We start from the raw sequence: 15,009 nt of genomic DNA, 5'->3' as shown, positions 1-15,009 counted from the left end.
GGAGGAGAGATTTGGGGGGGGCGGGGGTGGTGTTTGTTGTGTGTTTTACTAAAAGCAGACATGATGTCCCTTGAATGCAAGAGCTTGCAGGTAGCAGGGGAACAAGCTCCCTCCACCTCCTGTTCTATTACTCAGCTTCTGCAGCGAGCACCCTAAAGAAAGGGGGGACTGGTTTCTGTAACCAGTTAATTTCTTATTTCTCTGTGTGAACAGAGAGGCAAGCAGAACCTCCAACGCTGCTGACACTCCTCTGACACCTTTCAGGACTGCACTCAAAGTGCTCTGCAGTGACATAAGAAATGCATCAGGTTGCTGCAGAGCTGGTGGGTTGGGGTATCAGAGAACAGAAGGTCTAAAAAGCAGGGAGGTTCATCCCTCTCGTGAAACATGCTAGAGAAAGCACTAGCCTTGAAATAGATTAAATTTTGCAAAACAAGTTAAAAGCAGCTTTAGAAAATGCTTCTGTCCTCAATTTCTTTTACCAACCGCTTCACTGGTTCTACAGTAATCACTCTTTTTGAAAATGTGCCTCTGAGTTATAATCCTGCTTGTCTGCTTAAAATAGTAAATAGAAAATGCCAAGCAACTGTGATACTGAAGCTGAGTTTCATGTTAACTAAGCAAGTCCTCCTTCTACACGTTTCCATGTCAGGTTTCTTGTGCGAGTCTCTATCTGTGCAACAAAACTCGAGTTACTCATTGAAGAAAAGCTCACTTAACAGCTCAGTGACCAATTATTATGCTTCTTTTTACCCTCTAAGCTGCCCATCCAAGATCCTCATTCCACAGAGGTTACCAGTCATACCGATGTAGAAGACGCTGAAGAATGAAGGAAAGACACATGAGGGTTAGTGGCAACGATATTCATTGCAGGCACCCAAGCAGCAGCACTTACATCAATGAGATCAGACAGGTCGTGAATGTAATACTTGAATACAGATGCATTGGTGGCTTCCAGAGCCAGCAGATACTCGTTTCTTGCCTTAATAGCCTTCAGTCTGTTTTCTGTGTACTTTGCTTGGCGCTAGAAGAGAACCACAAACAGAATAGAGTTTAAAAAGAGGTGCAGCAGGATTAGGAGCGTTCTTAGTAACACCAGAGAACACTGCACAATCTTAGTGTGCTCACACAGCTTCTGTTCATTTGGATTCCAGTTTTATCAAGACTTAAAGATTTAGATTGATTATTTGGATGTTTTTAAGCAGTACTATACTAAACAGTTCTGCGCTTCAAGTCTTCTCTTAAAACAGACTACAGGTTGGGGAAGATTGAGGTTAGAATGAAGGAACAAGGTGGGTTTATGAGGTTACGGCCCAGCTCCAGCACTACCACAGCAGCTAATAGAAGCCCATAGGTAGTCTGAGGGCTGTTGCAGGCACCCCACCTCCTCCAACAGAAGCTAGGCCTAAACTTGGTCTTTTCAGAGCCTAAATCCTCCTTGAGCACTCTACACAAGCAATAGGGCAGTACCTTCTCCTTCATTTTCTCTATTTTCTTGACAGAGCTTCGCCGAACATGCTTCTCCTCAAACTTGACGTTGGAAGTTGAGTCAGGGGAGCGCGGTGTCTGCTTGTCCTCTTGCTTCACTGACTTCCCAATCTGCTTTTCCTCCTGCTTCTCCGCCTCTTTCAGTTTGCTCTGAGCACTGATGCTGTCGGCGTTGTACATATGGTAGGTTTTCATAACCTGCAGAAAATGATAGCCAAGAGTCAGAGAGCTCCACAGTTCCACTTGCTGAGGAAGAAATGGGCTTACCTAACCAAAAAATGAGGCATACAGATGTTCTGTCTTACTTTAGTTGCATGACCAAGCCTTAGGGAGAACAGGAATGATATCTGTGGAAAGCTCACAGGTGAGGAAGAAGGACAAAATCCTAAGAAAGAGGTCATATGCTTCAACATATTTGGCCAATGCACTCCCCAAAACTGTATGTTTCTTTAACATGCCTATCTCATAACAGCTGCCCATCACGTTTATAGTATATATAAATGTCCATCATGTTCATATATCATACTAAGCAAAGGCATTCAAACAGTGCCCAACAAGCCACATCTGGTTGGTAACTGGGAACTGGCAAAATGGGAGTTTTCCCATCTCAGAAAAGCAGGGCAGAAGATGCACGAGTGGAAGTGCGGCTCTCGGAATGAATCTGAAATCAAAGTGGGTGATGCTGCAGCTGCTTCTTTGTTTCACTTTGGCATGAGCCTGCTTGCATGATCCAATAAAGGAGGCATAGAAACCAAAAAAAGACACAGACTAAACCCAGCTTCCTCACTATTCAAGGGAAATTACATGCCAATGCTGGGAAATGACAGCTTTTCATCAGCAGGTAAGGTTGCAGAAGGAATGCCTGTCAGTCTTTCACCTGGATAAATCAGGCCTTTAAACATCCCAAATCCCAAGGAACTGTCTTGCAGATCAATAGTCTGAACATAACGGCTGCCAAAGCAACTCGGGTTCCATTTGTTTAAATCAAACTGGATATGTAGAAGTCCTTCTGTTCACCTTATCTAATAAAAATAGTAATAAGAGTGTGGTTCTTTTGCTCAGGGAGGCCTGTACTGGACCCTGTACAGACAACTCTTATTATAGTACACATTTGATAAGTATAGATAAATATTCCCCTAAGTCACAACCTCCCCCTTCATTTCAGGGGATATTCATGTCTAGCTTTGTGTTAAGGAAGCAGAACAAAAAGGACATAATATGTCAACAAGCTTTCTTCATCCATCAATGCAAAGCAATTCAATTCACATACCAAAGCAAACATCACGATGATACAATTTCGATAGGGGCCCCAAAAAATGCACAGTTCCATAAAGACACCCCAATAGTGTCCTTCCAGCATTAATAAAGACCCTGTTTGCAAACCAATTACTTCAGATGAACCCCCATTTATACCTATTTCACCTCAGTTTGAACCACAACATAATTTTACATAAGGAAGACACATGCTCTCTCTTCCCGCAGTGATCAGCAGAGGTTTTCAGATACAAAGAGATGTTGTATTTAAACATGAAAGAGCATGTGAGTGCAGCCAGTGTTAGAGAGAGACTCACTGAATAATTTACACACACACACTTTCAGTTCCTGCATATGCTTAGACTATAAAGCAGGCATTTATAATAATAGATGCAAAGTAGTTTCTTTTTTCTGGCTAAAACCAAGAGAAGCAGAGAGAGAAATCCCAATTTTAATGATTTTTATCCTGCTGATGGTGCTGCTTTGCCACCCGCAAGCTCTGCCTGCGGAGGGCAACAGCACAGTCATGGGCTGACACAGGACAATTCCTAACAAAAACTTACAGGTCATTATAATCCTCTGTGTTTTATCTGTGGAGGGAAACTAAAGACTTCATCCATATCCATTTTGCCTTAAAACAGGGATTCTGTCACTCCTTTGGATGGGGCTTGGAGCAACCTGCTCTAGTGGAAGGCATCCCTGCCCATGGGCAGGGGTTGGAACTGGAGGAGCTTTAAGGCACCTCAGTGTAATGACCCAACGTGTCATTAAGGAAGGACAAACAAAAAGACATTTTGAGCACCAAAACCATGTGTGGGTTCTGCTTTTAAAAGAAAACCAGCTCAGTAACAGCTGCAGAAAGCAAGAATTTAATCAAGCAACAGGCTTTTCCATTCATCTATGTGAGCAGAGAAGTCCCTGAGCAGCATATGAACTTTTATGAACACATTCCTTCTCCTTCCCGAGGCAGTGCCTCTTTCTTAGTGTCTCCAACAGACAGACTGAGAAGCAGAAAGCACAGATGGAGGAGAATGACTCTAAAGGGAGCTGTTTTGCTGAAAGAACTGAGGAACAAATAAATACAGTGGGTCCCCCCGCTGAAGCTGTGTGCTGCCTTCTGTACACTCAGACCACACAGCACCACGGACTGCAGATTTCCAGTGTATTTGGAAATAATCCTAATCATGGAATGGTTTAGGTTGGAAGGGAGCTTAAACCTTCCACTAGAGCAGGTTGCTCCAAGCCCCTGTGTCCAACCTGGCCTTGAACACTGCCAGGGATGGGGCAGCCACAGCTTCTCTGGGCACGCTGTGCCAGCACCTCAGCACCCTCACAGGGAAGAGCTTCTCCCTCAGAGCTCATCTCAGTCTCCCCTCTGGCAGGTTAAAGCCATTCCCCCTTGTGTGTCCCTACAAATCCTTGCCAAAAGTCCCTCTCCAGTTTTCTTCTAGAGCTTTTAGGTATTGTAAGACTGCTACAAGGTCTATAATATGTCTCATTCTTTTTAAACCCAACACTGCAGCTAGTAGCAGATGTGCATTAAGGTGAGATCTTTGAGAAGTGGAGCCAACACTTAGAGAGCTGAAACAACAGCAGGATAGAGTGAAAAAGTGAGATTTATGGTGCTCTATAGACTGGTGAGCACCAGCCGCCTCGAGCTGCACAGCCTGCAGACATTTATCAGTCTTGGTGCTTAGTCCCTGCTGGAAGAGCAGGCTGGGAGAAGTCAAACACTTCTTCCTTCTGCCTGAAAAGATGCCAAAAAAAAAAATCAGTTTGATTTACCGTGTAGAGTTCATTCAAGACTTTCATCAAGTCTTCCTGGAGCTGCAATCCCACTTCCTTGCTCTGCAACAAAACAGAGAAATGAAAGTTAATTGGGGAAGACAGGGAAAAGGCAGAGGAAGTGAGCATGCTCCCCAGCTAGAAATACTGTAGGCTCGATTAAGCACTGCTATTTATGCCAGCAAATCCAATAACTGCTCAGCCCAGAGCCACTTCTGGTCAAATTGCACAAACAGTATTAATAAAGTGAAATGTTACATATGCACAGGCAGAAAAGGCTGACAGTCCAGAGACAGGGAAATTACCAGAGAACGTGGGATTTTCAACATTGCAAGCCTGGAAACACACAGATTTGCCCACTGTAGCAGGATCAAGCAGAACTATGAATGTAGGACAGGTTGGTATGGAAGCTGAAGGCAGGCAGGATGAGGAAGCCAACGGGAATGACCTTCCATCACACCACGAACCAGGCAATACTTGAAGCGTGCTGATGTAAGGTACTCCCTTGACAAAGACAGACCTGAGGCTGCACGACAGCCATCCACCACGTCCTTCACACTGCCATCTCTGCAGGCAGCTCTCCTGCTCCTTCCTTTGACCCTGCACCTCACTGCCAGCCCTCTGGCACTGCCTGCCCACCCCTCTCATCCTTACTCCTTGTCCCTCAACCACACGCACACGTCACGAGTTGCCGGTGCCACCTCATTGTACTGATTCCTGAGGAAATGAGGTTGCTCAGATGGGGCCTGGCAAAGCCTTATGGACACAGATCTAGGAGGGAAGCCTTGCTGCAAGGTCTGCCAGCTCTCACTTGTGTGCACATCATTAAATCTCTTTCCTGGATTCACCAGGGCACAGTCACTCTTGAATACCTTCAGGTACTGCAGGAGAAATGGCGTGCTGAAGAAGCAGTGTTTCACAGAGTCCTAGGATGGCTTGGGTTGGAAGGGACTTTAAAGCGCATCCAGTTCCAACCCACTGCCAGTTTTTCCATCTCTGAAAGAAGCAAGCTGGAGCTGCTGCTCATCACTGCACTGATATGGGTGGCAAAGATTTTTATGAGCGCCTTTTCCCTCACCATTGGAGATGATTAATGGAAGTGACTGGCTCTGTTTGAAGTGCCCTGAGCACTGAACTCCTCGCACAGAAGGAGCTTTTCAGCTGTGCTGGTTCAAGACTGGACCAATCGTCTGCCCTTCGCCCAGCTCTTTGCAGCCCATTTGCTTATTTCTTGCATAGAATTGCTCATTCACTGTAAAACTGCTGAAGCATCAATTATGCGAAAGAGATGAAAATGAATATTTTAATGCATGCTCAGGTTGAAGAAGAAAAGCAGCAGCTTAAGTGCCGAACTGTCAAAACACCAAACTGTGCTTCCAAATGAGCTCTCAAGAAAGGAACTGCCAGAGTGCTGGACTGGAAAAAAACTTCCATTAAGATGAAGGTAAGATAGATCACAGGTGCCATGAAAACAAGAGCTGTGCAGTGAGCACTGTTCATTTACTGCTGCTCCCTCTACTGATTCCATCACCAAAAACAGGTTTAGGGAGAAAAAAAGCTGAGCTTGCTGACCTTGGTAAATGAACAGGCACTGGAGGAAGCAGAAGGGTTAGTTTGAGAAAGGCAAAGGAAAACGCCTTAGACATTAGCACAAGAGTTGTTGCTCAAGTGCTGTAGAAGGTGGTGGACCTGACACACAGAGAACTTTCCTGAGGTCCCATGGAGCTCCAAGTGCATCCAGGTTAAAACCAGCACCAGAGAGGCAGGAGAGATTTCAGGCTCATGCTAGAATGTGGCACGGAATTACAACTAAAATGCATGCCAAGGAAAAGCAACCACATCATCTCTGCACTTGCAAACGTCTCCAGGTACCAACAATGCTATTTCAACATCAATGTCTTTATTATGTTGTTCAAAGGCAGATGGGGTTTAGAATGATGCGTTTTGTAAACAGCCTTCCAGGAAGAAGCAGTAAATAAAAGCAAAAAAAAATAATCTGATAAATTTTATCCTTACCTATTCCTGGCTGTACCTGCACCTGGAGTCTGTCTGTACATCCCCTAAAAAGCCGAGGAAGGGCTTGTGCAACCCAATCTTATCTCCTTGGCTCCAGTAACAAACTGAGTGTGCACGTGGGGAGGGAGCGTCCCCACAAACCGTGTCATCTCCTCATCCCATCAGAGCTAAACACTTGTCCTCTTGATCTGGGAGATTATCTACTTCGATATGCATCATTAATGCACTCGGATGATGGCACAGCATGGGAGCCCCCCATGCCTGAGGCTGGGGAAGCAGAGAGCAGGGCTCCTGCCCCACCTCACCAGAGCTACGCACTGCTCAGTGACACACACAGGCTCTGTATCATAAGGAAGAGGATCAACAGCACCCAAGAGAACAACCACGTCACTTCAGCACGGTGACAACAGCAGCACTAACCTGCAACCTCAGTGTTCTCACAAGCTGCCTTTTCCCCAGCCCGAAAGAGGAAAGTGAGAGAAGCTGCCCTAAGCGTGCACATGCATCAACATACACGCTCACACATGCACACATACCCCTTTGTTACAACAGGGGGTATATGCACCATGTGCAGCGCTGGAGCTTGCTGCCACCCCTGGCTGGAACACAGATTCCCAGCGCGCGGTGCCAGCTCCTCAACAGCCTCTTTGTTCCAGCCTCCTCCCCTCCACCTCCCTGCTAATTTAATCAAGATGTTTTTGGGATCTACTTGGCTTGGCTGTTCCACATTCCAGCAAACATTAACGACTTCAGCTTCAAAATATTTAGGGGGGATAATAAATATGAGAGCTGCGGAATGCTGTCAACGTTTCATGCGCCGGATCTCGAGCCTCAGTAACGTAGATCCAAATCTGATAGAAGGATGGTTCAGCTTCCAACCAAACACACTGTGAAGTTCAGGAGATGCTTTCTGTGTAAGCTGCACAACAGCAGGGAAGCACTCAGAAGCCATTCGAGGGGGAATGAGTAACACACGGAGATAAGAGATTTTATCTAATACACTGCCGAAAATTATGTCAGCCCGTGAAAGGGCTGGAACTGGAATCCAAATCTGCTGAGCCTGGAAACTGCTCTCTAACAAGACCATTTCTCTCCGTCATTTAAAAAGGAATAATTACATATACAAAGGTGGAAAACAAATAGATGTTCTGGTTTTTGAATCAACAGTGGGAGCTGGAGGCAAGTTCCCTTGCTGAGACCAGAGAAGAAATTCGCAGATGTTCAAGATCCTTTTTATTCCTGTCTAAACCAAAGGTAAAACACAGGGTATTTATTCATGGAATCCCAGCCTGGTTTGTATGGAAGGGCCCTTAAAGCTCATCCAGTTCCAACCCCCTGCCACAGGCAGGGACACCTTCCACTAGAGCAGGTTGCTCCAAGCCCCTGTGTCCAACCTGGCCTTGAACACTGCCAGGGATGGGGCAGCCACAGCTTCTCTGGGCACCCTGTGCCAGCGCCTCAGCACCCTCACAGGGAAGAGCTTCTGCCTAAGGGCTCATGTCACTCTACCCAATACCTAATCTAAAACTAAATATCATGCATTAGTTAACATCAACTTAAGACATTTGTTAAAGAGAAGACTTGCAAGAACTTTCATGGATAAAGTGCTTGGCCATCATCACAGGGCCCTGCAAACAGGAATTCTGTGAAGACCTCTTCTACAGCTTCAGGCTCTCCAGAATTTAAAGCAAAACTAGGAAAACAAATCCTATGTCATGCCGTACAAAATACATGCATATTTTGGAAGACAGATCATCAGTTTCCAGTGTAATGATCCATTATGCGTCGGTCACTCATATGTAACTTACAGTTGTATTATCTAGTTTTCTCCACTAGTGATTTCTTTCACCACTATGTCAGTAATAAGGAATTTTCCTTATGACAGCAAAATACTCTACTCTGAAAAGCCATTCCTACACGAAACCACGTCACACCACTGCCTCCCATACTCCAGGCTTAAAGAGTCTCTTCCAAACAACCTCTACATCCTATTTCTCTTATTTTTTGTGCTGATCCTATTGAATCTTGAGCTTCAGGCACTCAATCCCAACAAACCAAGCAATTTTATGGCTGAGAGCATTCATTCTTGTTGTGAAGCCAGCTACATTTGCCCTCGTTGAATGAACCGCATGTGAAACGGGCCTCAGAAGGTGACAAGACCTACACCGGCAAGTGGGGAAGTCCTGTAAAACACCCCAAGTCACGTTCTGTAATTCTGCTCCCACTTTTCGTGCTCTGCAGGACAGCTTTGTGCTACTCACTGCCACCAACACCCTCTTCAACCTGCTGGGATGTAGCTCTAGGAAAAACTGACTGGGGGGACCAGAGGCAGATGAACGACCTGGAGTGGAGAAGTGCTGTTACCTCATTCCCGGGTGACCTGAATTCACATTGCAGCAAAATAAAGACCACAGGGAATTAGAATCAAAATGTAGTAACAATGGATTACTTTCACATATTAAACAGAATCACAGAATGGTTTAGGTTGGAAGGGACTTTAAGTCCTTCTCCTCGGTGCTGCTCTCAATCCGGGGCCAAATGCAGTGTATTTCATGCCCAATCTATATGCAGAAGTGACATTTTTAGCCTGTAACATGCAGCAGAATTACTCCAGCTGTAGCCTCTGGCATCCAGTACATCTCCCTGGGCATCAGGCTCTGATCTCTGTATCTGACCGGGTACAAAGTGCTACCAGCGTAACAGAGACCATCACTCCAACTACAGCACCACTCTGGTGAATTCACTCCCTCTCCCTTCCTCCACTCCTCTTGTTCTAAAAATAAGCAGGTAGGAAAACTGGAAGATTTCATTTCCCCAGCGAGAAATCAGAGAGCATCATTTCCCAACAGGCTTCTGTATCCTTTACCTTTGGGGACAAGAGGAAGAACTCAACATTACTATTTCCTGAGGCACCTAAGGCAGAGGAGTGCAGTGGGTAAGGATGCACACGTGAGAGTAGAGCTACAGCACATACTTACCAAGTCTGCACCACAGTTTTAACGATGGTATTTGTCTCTTTACATGTTTACATTGTTATGGAGAAATATCTTCACAAGTGCCCAGCATTTTGGCCAGTGCTTTCCTTCCTGTGCATGGGTTTTCCCTGCGTGGTGTGTTTTAACATCTTTCATATGCTGGTACCAATGCAGCCACGAGACACGCTGCAGTTGTAAAGTAGGTCAGCTTAAGCACGGACTCCTTAAGAGAATTAATAATTCTTCTTCCTTGATTACCACCAGGCTTTCAAGCAACTCATTGTGGATTTTCCATTTCACATCAAGCACAGTGTACCAGTAGATAAACTGGTTTATTTCCCCATGATCAAAGCTATTAAACAGGAAGCGAATTTTAAATCCTCAGTTTTGTTTTCTTCATGTTTTACACGGTCTTCTCCCCAGAAATATCACCACCGAACTTGATACAACTGTGTAAAGGAATGCTGTGCTTTCAAAGCAGGATTTGTAGGGCAACCACCCCTCCCTGTCCCCACTATACCAGGAGGACAAACCCACCTCAATAAGCCAGAACGCAGGATGGGGTCACTGCTCAGAGAGTCTCCAGTGTGGTTCTACGTTAAGACACAGGAACTTGTGCATATGCAGAATAAATCTGCCTTTCTGCCCATCAACACTTCCCAATTACTTCACAGTTTTGTTATGTAAAAATCTGTCAAACTGAGAAAAATCCATTTGTTCAGAAGCTGCTCAAAGGCTTTCACAGTCCTTTCTTTTAAAAAGATTTCTTTTCCCCCTTACACTTCACTATCAGTCTGCTTCTGCTTCCAGGGAAATCTCAAAGAGACAACAGAGGAGTGATTAAAGATCCCAAATTAAGAGACTGCTTCTCAAAAGGGTATACATGTATAAGTAATACCACTAAAAAGACACATCCCTCGGCAAGGAAACCTGATAACCATGTAAGAAGCAGAAAGGTTGTACCATAGGATCAGATAGAATCATCGAATCTACCAGGTTGGAAAAGACCTTTAAGATCATGGAGCCCAACCTTTACCCCAGGACTGTCAAGCCCACCACAAAACCATGTCACTAAGGGCAAACTGATCCCCTCTCGTGGCCACCCCTCAAAGCCCATGGCTGCCCCTGCTCTCCCCTCACGATCTGCTCTCACCCCTCACTCAGAGAAATGAAGGGCCACATTACAACGATGGGGTGATGGGGAGACAGAGTGAAAAGGAAAGGGAAAATCAAACCCAGAATCTACCTAAATGGAAGAATATCTTGAACACACACACACACACATATATATATTCAGGGCCACGCTGAAGGAGGATAAACAGGAAGCAATCAAAGGATTGCTGTCCACAGCAGTAGGAAAGGCACCAACATCAAAGCAAAGGGAGAGGTGACCAGAATAGCAACGCTGGGTGGCACATGGGCTTGAAACCAGCCCTGCACGAAACCCAGGGCTAAACCCTTAACTGCTGCACAAATAAGGATATATGACCTCCTTCCCCAGGTGTAACAGTTGGTTGTTAGGACAATTCCATTCAGTTTTATTTGCTCGAGAGGTTATTTATGTCACCATTTATCTTCCTTTTGTTTTGTAGTAGCGCACAATTGAGCTGACACCATTCCTGAGGCCAAATGCCAGCTCCCCACTGATGCCAACAGGATTTATCTGCTATAGTTTCCAGCCCCTGACTGACAACGTCATCTACTGAAATGTAAAAGTGATCCCTCAGGAGAACCCAAAACAAAGGCCATGGAAAGACTGTTCAAATACCTCCACCTCAGGCTGCAGGTCTGCAGTAAGTTCTAACCCCATGTCTGGTGCAAACAGCCCAGTGCTCTGACACGGAAAGGTTTTGCAGGGAGAGCTAACTGGGGAAGTGAACAGATCCCAGAGGCAGGAAGAACTGAGGCTGACACACGCTGTACATCCAGCACCACTTCAGGGCCGGCTTTGGCAGCAAACACAGCTTCTCTTATCAGCAAAGCTACCTTTGAAGTGGCTGGCAAGCTTCCCTCCAACACTCAGACAATTAAGACCCTCCACACTGTAACACAGCCCTGGAGAGGGATCTCTTCATCATGAGACACGAACAGAAGAACTGCATGAGCAGCGCCACAGACCACGCGGGCTTCCCATGGCACTGCGAAGATAAACCCTTGGAAAACCCATGTGCAACCACTGCTGGAATTCCAGGTGGTCACTGATTTCAGGACAGGCCTGTCCAAACTCGACCATCAGCACCGCTGTACCCTTCGTATAACTGGTCCAGGGGTCCAAGAGGGAACACACAACAATCTCTCACAGCCTGAGGATTCTCCACTGGAGCCACTGGAAGAGACAAACCCACATTTGCTCCCCCCAGTCCCAGTGATACCCGGTTTGCCCACCTCGGGCTCGTGCTGCTCCAGCCACACCAGAGCAGCTCCTACGCTTCCCTCCGCATCTCTGCCCCCCTCAGGGATGTGCTTCCTTCCCAGCTCAGACCTTATCGCACTCACCCAGGCCCTCCGCAGCCCTCGGGCTGGATTACGGCTGCACGCTGCACTTGGATCTCTCTGCTTTGAAGCCGCTCACCACTTCAGACAGCGCAAGATACAGAGTTCAGCAACAAAAGGGATCTTAAGTACATCTTCTTTTAGCCTGCTTGTCCCTCTTAGCCCACCTGCTCAACCCCTGCATGACACAAAGCAGTGATTCGAGAAAGCCCTGAATTATAAATGGCCTAAGGAAAGGATCTCATGCCTCAGGATTTGATTTCAACTGCTCTCAATAAATGAGACGCTCTGCATCACATCCTCTCCATTTCACAGCATTATTTACAACCCAGTGAGCAGCTCCGAAATGTAAGTCAGCAGAGCACCTGCAAGCAGCCACACACATCTGACTTTTCTTCTTCCAAGCAGAAGTGTAAAAAATAACGTTCCTCACACTTTCAAATAGCAAAGTGTCCTTGTTTTTAACACAGGTCCCCTGTGTAGCATGAGACAAGGACAGAGCGCTCCCCAACCAGCAGTAAGATTGGCAGCCCAATTCCAACAGCTACTATTTCCACCGGAAAACAGGAAAAGCCCAGCTTGTCAGAGACAAGTAGCTGGGATTTAGAAACAAGTGCCTTTTGTTTGTGTTTGGGCTGTGAGAAAGACACCAGAGGGGTATTTTGTTTTGGTGGTCAGTTCTTTGTTTGGTTTTATTCCTCTACCCAAAATCCAACCAAACAGGGCAAACCCATTGTTGTGGTTTATACAAGGCTTATACAAGGGGCTGAAAATTAAGCTGCTACTTTCCAGCCAAACTGGGATAATATCAATTTCCATGTAGTACTTTGCTGAGGCATTTTCTCAGCCACCTTCCTCAAGCACAGCCTTTGTTGAAATTCAGTGGAGAGATTACTCCTCCTTTGGAAGGATTAGGGGAATTGAAGAGTAGCTGCCATTTAATAATCCCGTGTAAGTATCTAATCAACCATAATGTAATTACCAGAAAGTTTTAAAAGGTCAAAAAGGCCTTAGTGTGATGTTACTTGAGAGGGAGAAGGTTCCTCCTCTGCTTGGGCAGTGACTCAAAAGAAGAAGTAAAAGAAAACCAGAATTTAACACTTGAATATGTTTTTCATCCTCTGTTCCTATCTATTAGAAACTCAAGAAATACACAGAGGACACGCAACACAACTGTCCACTTGTTTTCCTTCTCCTGCAGGAATCAGTTGCCAACACACATGAATACCTGCTGCAAAAGAGCAAACACATCCTGCTCTCCAGGTAACACACAACGTGCTGGTCCCTCAAGAGCATCCTGACATGAAACATCACACACATGCTGTATTTAGCAGTCTAAACAGACTGCATTACTTAGACTGCAATAGAGAGACACTAAGAAATACCTGAATGCTCTTTCCTCAAGACATTTGAAAGACTATCAAGACCAGAGTGAAAAGCCAACGTTACTGCTGACTGCACCTAACCAGATCTTAATCTACTGACACTGTTTTAACATAACAACTGACACCAGTGAAGGCAAGAAGACACACATGAAAGTACACCAAGAGCTTCTGATGACCACTGTTCCTCTCCCACTTCTCTCACAGACTCTATGTGATTTAGGAAAAGTCTCCACAAAAGTACTCTCCAGAAAGCTCAAGTCCTTCTGCAACCCCCTTCTCCAGGCCTTGCAATAGTAGAAATAACTCTCCAATGTCATTGCAAGGGGGTGAGGGAAGAGAAATGGCTCTCAAAGTCAGACTTGCAATGTTTTTAACATGTCACCTCACAGATGTTACAGCCATTGACTGGAGAGACCAGGCATTACCATTCAAGAGGAGCTTCAAAGCTGCCATATCATGTTTCTTTAACTGGAAGAACAGAGTCTTAATAGAAGAATCCCCTCCCACGCTGTTTTCCAGGTGGGAATCAAGGGGAGCTAACCAAAGAGACATCAGCTGCATTTTCTCCTTTTCCAGAGAGGACAATACATCCATTTCTTATGTAGCAGGGTAGGAATTCTCCTCAGTTTTAATTTTAGCAGTAGTTTCTCCTCCATGGCAGATACAAACTTAGTTTGAGAGAGTTGTTCCTGACTATATTGAGAGTTGAAGACCTGGAGGGTTTCTGCATATTTAATGGAAGTTTCAAAACTCAATCAAACTATGATGAGGAGGTTAAGAGGAAAAAATAGCCTGAATTTAGACCAACACATCTCAACTGACCACTTTGGGGAACATCCTAAACCACTACCAGAAGAAAATGACTGAAGAAATCAAAGATAAGCCCAGCACAGTTATCCACAAAGAGGAAGAAAGCCCCATGTGTTCGCACAGTCACTCGATCCACCAGTAACAGCTAAACTGGAGTTTCAGAAGGGACAAAGGAAGTTCTGTAGCACTGAGTTACCTTCTTGAAGAGGCGCCCCGAGTCCTCGCTGACCTGCACGAAGCGTGGGATGATGTTGTTGAGATAGATGTCACTGAGTGTGGTGTGGTCCCTGCTCTCCCGCTTCACCTGGTTGAGCAGGAGATTCCAGCAGTTCACTGGTGACAGCACGTTCTGATCCTTCCTAGAACGGACACAAAACAGAAACAAGAATTGGATAGGACTGCACCTGAAGTGCACAAAACCATTCTGCTCCAGATGTTCTGTAGCTATAAATGCTAGAAACTCAGCTACAGGATGTCTGGATTGCTGAGGGAGGGAAGGGCAGAGGAAGGCTATAAAATGGCTATTGTACACCCAGAAAACACACCCTCAGTGACATGACTGCATTCACATGGCCACGGGCTTTTGTCCCCCAACAAACAAAGGCAAATGCAAGCTCCAGGATGCCAAATGTAGGCTTTCATTTCTGCTTTTGAATCCAAGATTCTGTGCACAAATTACAGTGCCTGAGGGACAGTGATGGCTCCACTGTCTGACACCAGGTTTCCCTGCGCTGTCTCGGGCAGTTGTGACTTCACCACAATAATAAGATTTCAAATGCTAAATTGCATCTGCATAGGAAACA

The 15,009-nt window shown here is 45.6% G+C and overlaps 1 protein-coding gene across 4 annotated transcripts in view; it reads right to left on the bottom strand.

The window, feature by feature from the left end:
• SRGAP2 (SLIT-ROBO Rho GTPase activating protein 2) overlaps positions 1-15,009 on the bottom strand; it is a 98,996-nt gene that overhangs the window by 41,862 nt on the left and 42,125 nt on the right. For all 4 annotated transcript variants that reach the window (XM_030473428.1, XM_030473430.1, XM_030473431.1 and 1 more), the window contains exons 4-7: positions 14,403-14,565; positions 4,528-4,590; positions 1,471-1,686; positions 896-1,024 (exon numbers count right to left, since the gene is read on the bottom strand). In XM_030473428.1, coding sequence (XP_030329288.1) covers positions 896-1,024; positions 1,471-1,686; positions 4,528-4,590; positions 14,403-14,565 — 571 coding nt within the window. The remainder of the gene's footprint in view (positions 1-895; positions 1,025-1,470; positions 1,687-4,527; positions 4,591-14,402; positions 14,566-15,009) is intronic.

The sequence above is a fragment of the Strigops habroptila genome, chromosome 18 (genome assembly GCF_004027225.2).
Source record: "Strigops habroptila isolate Jane chromosome 18, bStrHab1.2.pri, whole genome shotgun sequence".
Lineage (NCBI taxonomy): Eukaryota > Metazoa > Chordata > Aves > Psittaciformes > Psittacidae > Strigops > Strigops habroptila.
This window is presented reverse-complemented; position numbering and strand designations above follow the sequence as displayed.